This window comes from Bombina bombina, chromosome 2 (assembly GCF_027579735.1).
Source record: "Bombina bombina isolate aBomBom1 chromosome 2, aBomBom1.pri, whole genome shotgun sequence".
In the NCBI taxonomy this organism is placed as follows: Eukaryota; Metazoa; Chordata; class Amphibia; order Anura; family Bombinatoridae; genus Bombina; species Bombina bombina.
The window spans coordinates 432,523,515-432,534,987 of record NC_069500.1 but is presented as its reverse complement, the minus strand read 5'-3'; the positions used below and the strand labels follow the sequence as shown (position 1 = coordinate 432,534,987).

The window sequence follows — 11,473 nt, the reverse complement described above, 5'->3', positions numbered from 1 at the left end:
TTGCCGTGTCCTAAAGCTTTGGTATTGGTTCCCACAAGTAAGGATGACGCCGTGGACCGGACACACCTATGTTGGAGAAAACAGAATTTATGTTTACCTGATAAATTACTTTCTCCAACGGTGTGTCCGGTCCACGGCCCGCCCTGGTTTTTTAATCAGGTCTGATGATTTATTTTCTCTAACTACAGTCACCACGGTATCATATGATTTCTCCTATGCAAATATTCCTCCTTGACGTCGGTCGAATGACTGGGGAAGGCGGAGCCTAGGAGGGATCATGTGACCAGCTTTGCTGGGCTCTTTGCCATTTCCTGTTGGGGAAGAGAATATCCCACAAGTAAGGATGACGCCGTGGACCGGACACACCGTTGGAGAAAGTAATTTATCAGGTAAACATAAATTCTGTTTTTAGCCAAAATGCCCACTTATCAGCGAAAGCGCGACTGCTCTGTTTTAGATACTGAAGAGCATGAGGACGCTGATGATAATGGTTCTGACATGCCCTTACACCAGTCTGAAGGGGCCAGGGAGGTTTTGTCTGAGGGAGAAATTTCAGATTCAGGAAAAATTTCTCAACAAGCTGAACCTGACGTTATTACATTCAAATTTAAATTGGAACATCTCCGCGCTCTGCTTAAGGAGGTGTTATCTACTCTGGATGATTGTGACAATTTGGTCATTCCAGAGAAATTATGTAAGATGGACAAGTTCCTAGAGGTCCCGGTGCCCCCCGAAGCTTTTCCTATACCCAAGCGGGTGGCGGACATTGTAAATAAAGAATGGGAAAGGTCCGGCATACCTTTTGTCCCTCCCCCTATATTTAAGAAATTATTTCCTATGGTCGACCCCAGGAAGGACTTATGGCAGACAGTCCCCAAGGTCGAGGGGGCGGTTTCTACTCTAAACAAACGCACCACTATCCCTATAGAAGATAGTTGTGCTTTCAAAGATCCTATGGATAAAAAATTAGAGGGTTTGCTTAAAAAGATGTTTGTTCAGCAAGGTTACCTTCTACAACCAATTTCATGCATTGTTCCTGTCACTACAGCAGCGTGTTTCTGGTTCGAAGAACTAGAAAAGTCGCTCAATAAAGCATCTTCTTATGAGGAGGTTATGGACAGATTTCAAGCACTTAAATTGGCTAACTCTTTTACCTTAGACGCCACTTTGCAATTAGCTAGATTAGCGGCGAAAAATTCAGGTTTTGCTATTGTGGCGCGCAGAGCGCTTTGGCTACAGTCTTGGTCAGCGGATGTGTCCTCCAAGAACAAATTGCTTAACATCCCTTTCAAGGGGAAAACGCTGTTTGGCCCTGACTTGAAAGAGATTATTTCAGACATCACTGGGGGAAAGGGCCACGCCCTTCCTCAGGATAGGTCTTTTAAGGCTAAAAATAAAACTAATTTTCGTCCCTTTCGCAGAAACGGACCAGCCTCAAATTCTACATCCTCTAAGCAAGAGGGTAATTCTTCTCAAACCAAGCCAGCCTGGAGACCGATGCAAGGCTGGAACAAAGGTAAGCAGGCCAAGAAGCCTGCTACCGCTACTAAGACAGCATGAGATGCTGGCCCCCGATCCGGGACCGGATCTGGTGGGGGGCAGACTCTCTCTCTTCGCTCAGGCTTGGGCAAGAGATGTTCAGGATCCTTGGGCACTAGAAATAGTTTCTCAAGGTTATCTCCTGGAATTCAAGGAACTACCCCCAAGGGGAAGGTTCCACAGGTCTCAATTGTCTTCAGACCAAATAAAAAGACAGGCATTCTTACATTGTTAAAAATGGGAGTGATTCATCCTGTTCCATTAGGAGAACAAGGGATGGGGTTTTACTCCAATCTGTTCATAGTTCCCAAAAAAGAGGGAACATTCAGGCCAATTTTGGATCTCAAGATCCTAAACAAATATCTCAGGGTTCCATCGTTCAAAATGGAAACCATTCGGACAATTCTTCCTACCATCCAGGAAGGTCAATTCATGACCGCGGTGGATTTAAAGGATGCGTATCTACATATTCCTATCCACAAGGAACATCATCGGTTCCTAAGGTTCGCCTTTCTGGACAAGCATTACCAGTTTGTGGCACTTCCATTCGGATTAGCCACTGCTCCAAGAATTTTCACAAAGGTACTAGGGTCCCTTCTAGCGGTGCTAAGGCCAAGGGGCATTGCAGTAGTACCTTACTTGGACGACATACTGATTCAAGCGTCGTCTCTGCCACAAGCAAAGGCTCATACGGACATTGTCCTAGCCTTTCTCAGATCTCACGGGTGGAAAGTGAACGTAGAAAAAAGTTCTCTATTCCCGTCAACAAGAGTTCCCTTCTTGGGAACAATAATAGACTCCTTAGAAATGAAGATTTTTCTGACAGAGGCCAGAAAATCAAAACTTCTAAGCTCTTGTCAAGTACTTCATTCTGTTCTTCTTCCTTCCATAGCGCAGTGCATGGAAGTAATAGGTTTGATGGTTGCGGCAATGGACATAGTTCCTTTTGCGCGAATTCATCTAAGACCATTACAACTGTGCATGCTCAGACAGTGGAATGGGGATTATACAGACTTGTCCCCGACGATCCAAGTAGATCAGAGGACCAGAGATTCACTCCGTTGGTGGCTGACCCTGGACAACCTGTCTCAAGGGATGAGCTTCCGCAGACCAGAGTGGGTCATTGTCACGACCGACGCCAGTCTGGTGGGCTGGGGCGCGGTCTGGAAACCCCTGAAAGCTCAGGGTCTATGGTCTCGGGAAGAATCTCTTCTCCCGATAAACATTCTGGAACTGAGAGCGATATTCAATGCTCTCAAGGCTTGGCCTCAACTAGCAAAGGCCAAATTCATAAGGTTTCAATCAGACAACATGACGACTGTTGCATATATCAACCATCAGGGGGGAACAAGGAGTTCCCTGGCGATGGAAGAAGTGACCAAAGTAATTCAATGGGCGGAGATTCACTCCTGCCACTTGTCTGCAATCCACATCCCAGGAGTGGAAAATTGGGAAGCGGATTTTCTGAGTCGTCAGACATTTCATCCGGGGGAGTGGGAACTCCATCCGGAAATCTTTGCCCACATAACTCAATTATGGGGCATTCCAGACATGGATCTGATGGCGTCTCGTCAGAACTTCAAGGTTCCTTGCTACGGGTCCAGATCCAGGGATCCCAAGGCAACTCTAGTAGATGCACTAGTAGCGCCCTGGACCTTCAACCTCGCTTATGTATTCCCACCGTTTCCTCTCATTCCCAGGCTGGTAGCCAGGATCAATCAGGAGAGGGCTTCGGTGATCTTGATAGCTCCTGCGTGGCCACGCAGAACTTGGTATGCAGACCTGGTGAATATGTCATCGGCTCCACCATGGAAGCTACCTTTGAGACGGGACCTTCTTGTTCAAGGTCCGTTCGAACATCCGAATCTGGCCTCACTCCAACTGACTGCTTGGAGATTGAACGCTTGATTTTATCAAAGCGTGGGTTCTCAGATTCTGTCATTGATACTCTTATTCAGGCTAGAAAGCCTGTAACTAGAAAAATTTACCATAAAGTATGGAAAAAATATATCTGTTGGTGCGAATCGAAAGGATTCCCATGGAACAAGATAAAAATTCCTAAGATTCTATCCTTTCTACAAGAGGGTTTGGAGAAAGGATTATCTGCGAGTTCTTTGAAGGGACAGATTTCTGCTTTATCTGTTTTACTTCACAAAAAGCTGGCGGCTGTGCCAGATGTTCAAGCTTTTGTTCAGGCTCTGGTTAGAATCAAGCCTGTTTACAAACCTTTGACTCCTCCTTGGAGTCTCAATTTAGTTCTTTCAGTTCTTCAAGGGGTTCCGTTTGAACCCTTACATTCCGTAGATATTAAGTTATTATCTTGGAAAGTTTTGTTTTTGGTTGCAATTTCTTCTGCTAGAAGAGTTTCAGAGTTATCTGCTCTGCAGTGTTCTCCTCCTTATCTGGTGTTCCATGCAGATAAGGTGGTTTTGCGTACTAAACCTGGTTTTCTTCCGAAAGTTGTTTCTAACAAAAATATTAACCAGGAGATAGTTGTGCCTTCTTTGTGTCCGAATCCAGTTTCAAAGAAGGAACGTTTGTTGCACAATTTGGATGTAGTTCGTGCTCTAAAATTCTATTTAGAGGCTACAAAGGATTTCAGACAAACATCTTCCTTGTTTGTTGTTTATTCTGGTAAAAGGAGAGGTCAAAAAGCAACTTCTACCTCTCTCTCTTTTTGGCTTAAAAGCATCATCCGATTGGCTTATGAGACTGCCGGACGGCAGCCTCCTGAAAGAATCACAGCTCATTCCACTAGGGCTGTGGCTTCCACATGGGCCTTCAAGAACGAGGCTTCTGTTGATCAGATATGTAAGGCAGCGACTTGGTCTTCACTGCACACTTTTACCAAATTTTACAAATTTGATACTTTTGCTTCTTCTGAGGCTATTTTTGGGAGAAAGGTTTTGCAAGCCGTGGTGCCTTCCATCTAGGTGACCTGATTTGCTCCCTCCCATCATCCGTGTCCTAAAGCTTTGGTATTTGTTCCCACAAGTAAGGATGACGCCGTGGACCGGACACACCTATGTTGGAGAAAACAGAATTTATGCTTACCTGATAAATTACTTTCTCCAACGGTGTGTCCGGTCCACGGCCCGCCCTGGTTTTTTAATCAGGTCTGATGAATTATTTTCTCTAACTACAGTCACCACGGTATCATATGATTTCTCCTATGCATATTCCTCCTTTACGTCGGTCGAATGACTGGGGAAGGCGGAGCCTAGGAGGGATCATGTGACCAGCTTTGCTGGGCTCTTTGCCATTTCCTGTTGGGGAAGAGAATATCCCACAAGTAAGGATGACGCCGTGGACCGGACACACCGTTGGAGAAAGTAATTTATCAGGTAAGCATAAATTCTGTTTTATCATTTTGTGTAAATGATCAGACATATACTTTAGGCATAAATGAAAAGAAAAGCAGATGACTATTTATAGATGCAGTCTGTGATATTTCATTGTTTCTTTCCTAAGATAAGGTGAGTCCACGGCTTGAGTAATTACTGTTGGGAATATCACTCCTGGCCAGCAGGCGGAGGCAAAGAGCACCACAGTTAAACTGCTAAGTATCACTCCCTTACCCACAACCCCCAGTCATTCTCTGTGCCTTCGGTGCATGGAGGAGGTGAAGTTTAGGTGTCTGAAGAAAAATTTAGATTTAATCTACAAGCAGGTTTTGGGGTATAGCCGTATTCCACGTCATTCCTTGCAGTCGGGTAGTGGTGGCTTTAAAGCAGTTAGGAACTTGTAAAGAGGTACTTACTGCGTTTTCCTAACAATTGCTGCCCTAGTTTAGAAAGCCAGAGTTGGCTACTCTGTTAGTTCTTTACCGAGACCTTTGAAAAAGAAAGGTGTCTTCTCATACTTTGTAACTGTCTATATGCCGGACAGCGGAGCAGGTAAGTACTTTTTCTTCCAGTTGGGGAGACCATGCACTTAACAAATTAAAGACAGATGTATTGGCACATATATAATCCTGTTGTATGTGTTACACTGGGGCATGAAGCAGGCATGGTAGCATGTGTGAGACTAACATTTAAACTCTTTTAAAAAGAAAGGGTAAAATGTTTTTTTATTGGGCTTTATTTTCTGACACATATATTTACTTGATAAAACAATACAAGTTTAAACTGAAAGTAAGGCTGAATTTTCTATTTCAGCAGCTTATTCATTTCCCCTTTGCTTTAAAATACACAGATGCAACATTTTAAACTGTCCGGTTTAAAAAAACGGTTATTTCTGGTATTCAGTGTACCAGGAAGCTATTTCTTTTATGTAATTGGCAAGAGTCCATGAGCTAGTGACGTATGGGATATACAATCCTACCAGGAGGGGGCACAGTTTCCCAAACCTGAAAATGCTTATAAATACACCCCTCACCACACCCACAATTCAGTTTTACAAACGTTGCCTCCTATGGAGGTGGTGAAGTAAGTTTGTTCTAAGATTTCTACGTCCCTCCATCCAGATGTCTTTTCTCAGGTTGTTCAGATGTGGGGTCTTCCAGAAATAGATCTGATAGCTTCTCATCTAAACAAGAAACTTCCCAGGTACCTGTCCAGGTCCAGGGATCCTCAGGTGGAAGCAGTGGACGCGTTGACACTTCCTTGGTGTTACCAACCTGCTTATATTTTCCCGCCTCTAGTTCTTCCAAGAGTGATCTCCAAAATCATCATGGAGCATTCGTTTGTGTTGCTGGTGGCTCCAGCATGGCCTCACAGGTTTTGGTATGCGGATCTTGTTCGGATGTCCAGTTGCCAACCTTGGCCACTTCCATTAAGGCCAGACCTTCTGTCTCAAGGTCCGTTTTTCCATCAGGATCTCAAATCATTAAATTTGAAGGTATGGAAATTGAACACCTAGTGCTTAGTCATAGAGGTTCCTCTGACTCAGTGATTAATACTATGTTACAGACTCGTAAATCTGTTTCTAGAAAGATTTATTATCGAGTTTGTAAGACTCATATTTCATGTTGTTCTTCTCATAAATTCTCTTGGCATTCTTTCAGAACTCCTAGAATTTTACAGTTTCTTCAGGATGGTTTGGATAAGGTTTTGTCTGCAAGTTCATTGAAGGGACAAATCTCTGCTCTTTCTGTTTTATTTCACAGAAAGATTGCTAAGCTTCCTGATATTCACTGATTTGTACAGGCTTTGGTTTGTATCAAGCCTGTCATTAAATCAATCTCTCCTCCTTGGAGTCTTAATTTGGTTTTGAAGGCTTTACAGACTCCTCCATTTGAGCCTATGCATTCTTTGGACATGAAACTACTTTCTTGGAAAGTGTTGTTCCTTTTGGCCATCTATTCTGCTAGAAGAGTTTCTGAATTATTTTCTTGTGAATCTCCTTTTCTGATTTTTCATCAGGATGAGGCGGTTTTGCGGACTTCATTTAAATTCTTACCTAAGGTTGTGAATTCTAACAACATTAATAGAGAAATTGTTGTCACTTCCTTGTGTCCTAATCCTAAGAATTCTTTGGAGAGATCCTTACATTCTTTGGATGTGGTAAGAGCGTTGAAATATTATGTTGAAGCTACTAAAGATTTCAGGAAGACTTCTAGTCTATTTGTATCTTTTCTGGTTCTAGGAAAGGTCAGAAGGCTTCTGCCATTTCTTTGGCATCGTGGTTAAAGCTTTTGATTCATCAAGCTTATTTGGAGTTGGGTCAAGTCCCGCCTCTGAGAATTACAGCTCATTCTACTAGATCAGTCTCTACTTCGTGGGGGCTTTTAAGAATGAAGCTTCAGTTGATCAGATTTGCAAAGCAGCAACTTGGTCTTGGTCTTCTTTGCATACATTTACTAAATACTACCGTTTTGATGTATTTGCTTCTTCGGAAGCAGTTGTTGGTAGAAAAGTTCTTCAGGCAGCTGTTTCAGTTTGATTCTTCTGCTTATGTTTTAAGTTTTTCCTTTCATTTATGAGAATAAACTTATATTTTGGGTTGTGGATTAATTTTTTTCAGTGAAAATGGCTGTTTTTATTTTATCTCTCCTTCTTTGGTGACTCTTGCGTGGAGTTCCACATCTTGGGTATTGCTATCCCATACGTTATTAGCTCATGGACTCTTGCCAATTACATGAAAGAAAACATAATTTATGTAAGAACTTACCTGATAAATTCATTTCTTTCATATTGGCAAGAGTCCATGAGGCCCACCCTTTTTATGGTGGTTATGATTTTTTTGTATAAAGCACAATTATTTCCAAATTCCTTTGTTGATGCTTTTTACTCCTTTCTTTATCACCCCACTACTTGGCTATTTGTTAAACTGAATTGTGGGTGTGGTGAGGGGTGTATTTATAGGCATTTTGAGGTTTGGGAAACTTTTCCCCTCCAGGTAGGATTGTATATCCCATACGTCACTAGCTCATGGACTCTTGCCAATATGAAAGAAATGAATTTATCAAGTAAGTTCTTACATAAATTATGTTTTTTAGTGCCTCTCTGTGTCGCAGCAGTAATTTGAGCTCGGCTGTTGCAGTCACATGACCGGCTTTACTTCATAACGTTTCTGAGGAAAACGTTTATTAAATGTGTTTTTTTCTTAACTTTTCTCACATAATTTTAGCTGGGCATTGATCCTAATTTGGGATAAAATTTAAAGTGTATTTTTTCCTTAGCTTATTTTAATTGAATATTAAAATCTTGTGAAACAGTAAATAAACTTGTACAGATACGTTTCAAACATGTCTGATATGGAGCAAGAGCCTGCTCTCATGAATTAATGCTTATTATGTTTAGAAGCATAAATTGCAGCTCCTATGCAATTTTGTTCTTCATGTGTCAAGAAAACCTTGCAAAATAAAGGTAAACTTTTTGAGCCTAATGTCTCTCAGGATGATGCTGTTAAAATAATACCTCCGCTTTCTCCTGCTACGTCCCAAGCCTCAATGGTGTCGCATGCAGTGCCCTGCGGTTCCTCTATAATTCCTAGTGTAGTTTATTTAAAAGCAGAAATTGCTGCCCCAGTATCTTCAGCGGTATCTGCGGCATTAGCTGCCATTCCCAGATTACGTAAGAGGAAATCTAGAAATTCAGAAAGTAAGGTGTCTGTCCTCAGTTCTGCTTCCCAAGTTGCCCTTTCTCATAAGTCTGATGAGGAAGATATATCGGGATTTTCTGAGGGTGAAATCTCAGATTCGGACAGTATAATTCCTTCTTTTTAAACTGAGGTGGTATCCTTCAGATTTAAGCTTGAACACCTTTGTGTATTGTTAAAGGAGGTTTTAGCTACTTTAGATGACTCTGTTACTCCTGTTGTCATTTCTAAGAAATCTACTAAACTTAATAGTTTCTTTGATGAACCTTCCACTTCAGAGGTTTTTCCTGTGCCGAACCGTGCTAGGGAGATTATCTCACAGGAATGGGGTGTCTTTTTTTTTTTTCCCCCGTCTCCCATTTTTAAGAAAATGTTTCCTATCAAGAGCTCCATTAAAGACCCTTAGTATGCTGTACCCCAAGTTGAAGAGGCCATTTCCACTTTGGCTAAGAGAACCACTGTTCCTATTGAGGATAGCTGCTCTTTTAAGGATCCGATGGACAAGAAGCTGGAGGCTTATTTGAAAAAGATTTATGTTCATCAAGCTCTCCAATGGCAACCTGCGGTGTGTATTGCCACCGTGACTAGTGCATCATCTTATTGGTTTGACGCCTTGTCTGATTCTCTTCAAGTAGAGACTTCCTTGGATGAAATTCAAGATAGGATTAAAGCTCTTAAATTGGCCAATTCTTTTATTGCAGATGCCATTTTACAGGTTGTTAGACTAGGAGCTAAAACTTCTAGTTTTGCTGTCCTAGCCCGCAAGGCGTTATGGTTGAAATCCTGGTCTGTGGATGTTTCCTCTAAAGTCAAGCTTCTGGCGATTCCTTACAAGGGCAAAATCTTGTTTGGACCCGGTTTGGCAGAAATTATCTCTGATATTACGGGTGGAAAAGGGTATTTTCTACCACCAAGATGAGAGTAATTTTCGTTCCTTTCATAACTTCAGAGGAAAGCCTTCCCCTTCTTCTTCCAAGCAGGAACACAATCCAAGTCTTCTTGGAAACCCAATCAGTCTTGGAACAAGGGGAAACAATCAAAGAAACCTACAGCTGATTCCAAATCAGCATTGAAGGGTTTGCCCCCAATCCGGGATCGGATCAGGAGGGAGGCAGACTTTCTTAGTTCTCTCAAGCCTGGATACAAGATGTCCCAGATCCCTGGACTGTGGACATAGTATCCCAGGTTTACAAATCGGAATTCAAGACTTTTCCTGCCAGAGGCAGAGTCCTTCTCTCAAGATTATCTGCAGACCAGATAAAGAGAGAGGTGTTCTTGAAATGTATGCAACATCTTTCCTCCCTGGGAGTGATAGTTCCAGTGCAGGAACAGGGTCTCGGGTTCTACTCCAACCTATTTGTGGTTCACTAAAAAGAGGGAACTTTCTGTCCCATTCTAGACTTGAAGTGTCTAAACAAGTTTCTCAAAGTTCCATCCCTCAAAATGAAGACTATATGCTCCATTCTTCCTTTAGTATAAGAGGGTCAGTTCATGACAACCATAGACCTAATGGATGCATATCTTTATGTTCCTATTCACAGGGACCATCATAGATTCCGCAGATTTGCCTTTCTGGACAAACATTTCCAGTTTGTGGCTCTTCCATTTGGTCTAGCCACGGCTCCCAGAATTTTTTCAAAGGTTCTGGGGGCTCTTTTGGTAGTGATCCGTTCTCGTGGAATTGCTGTGGCACCCTACCTGGATGACATATTGGTTCAGGTGCCATCTTTTCAACTAGCAAAATATCACACAGAGATATTGACTTTTCTTCGTTCCCACAGATGGATTGTTAATCTGGAAAAAGCTCCCTTTCCCCTGCTATTGACCATAATAGATTCTCTATTGATGAAGATTTTTCTGACAGAGGTCAGGAAAAACAAAATCATTTCCTCTTGCCTCTCTTCTGCTCATGTGGCTCAATGTATGGAGGTAATCGGTCCGATGGTGGCTTCCATGGACATTGGTGTGAATCCAAGGGCTACTCTTGGAGTATAATTAGAATTCCTAGATATGTATCTTTTCTTCAGGAAGGCCTGGAGAAGGGATTGTCAGTCCGTACCCTGAAGGGTCAGATTTCTGCTTTATCAGTTTTTCTACATAAACGTTTGGCGGATGTGCCAGATGTGCAATCTTTTTGTCAGGCCTTGGTCAAAATCAGGCCTGTCTTTAAGATTGTTGCTCCTCCTTGGAGCCTTAACCTTGTTTTTAAAGTTTTACAGATGGCTCCGTTTGAGCCGTTGCATTCCATAGACATTAAGTTGGAAGGTTTTGTTACTTGTTGCTATCTCTTCTGCTCGAAGAGTCTCGGAACTCTCAGCTCTGCAGTGCGATTCCCCTTATCTTATTTTTCATGCCGATAAGGCGGTTCTTTGTACTAAGTTAGGTCTCCTTCCTAAGGTTGTTTCTAGTAGAAATATTAATCAGGAAATTTTTGTTCCCTCTCTCTGTCCTAATCCTTCTTCTTCCAAAGAACGTTTGTTACACTATTTGGATGTTGTGCATGCTCTTAAGTTCTACTTACAGGCAACTAAGGATGTTTGCCAGTCCTCTGCCATCTTTGTCTGTTTCTCTGGGAAATGTAAAGGTCAGATAGCTACTGCTACTACTCTTTCTTTTAATTACGAAGTATAATTCGTTTGGCTTATAAGACTGCTAAACAGCAACCTCCTGAGAGAATTACGGCTCATTCCACAAGAGCTATTTCATCTTCTTGGGCTTTCAAAAATGAAACTTCTGTGGAACAAATTTGCAAGGCTGCAACTTGGTCTTTACATACTTTTTTCAAAATTTTACAAATTTGATACTTTTGCCTTGGCTGAGGCTTCTTTTGGGAGCAAGGTTCTTCAAGTGGTGGTGCCTTCTGTTTAGGACTGCCTGTCTTGTCCCTCCCTAT

The 11,473-nt window shown here is 42.2% G+C and overlaps 1 protein-coding gene across 1 annotated transcript in view; it reads left to right on the top strand.

Annotated features, from left to right (window-relative positions):
- The window catches only part of LIMK2 (LIM domain kinase 2), a 212,189-nt gene that overhangs the window by 193,265 nt on the left and 7,451 nt on the right, over nt 1-11,473 (top strand). The window contains exon 15 of the mRNA XM_053699798.1: nt 5,011-5,015. Coding sequence (XP_053555773.1) covers nt 5,011-5,015 — 5 coding nt within the window. The remainder of the gene's footprint in view (nt 1-5,010; nt 5,016-11,473) is intronic.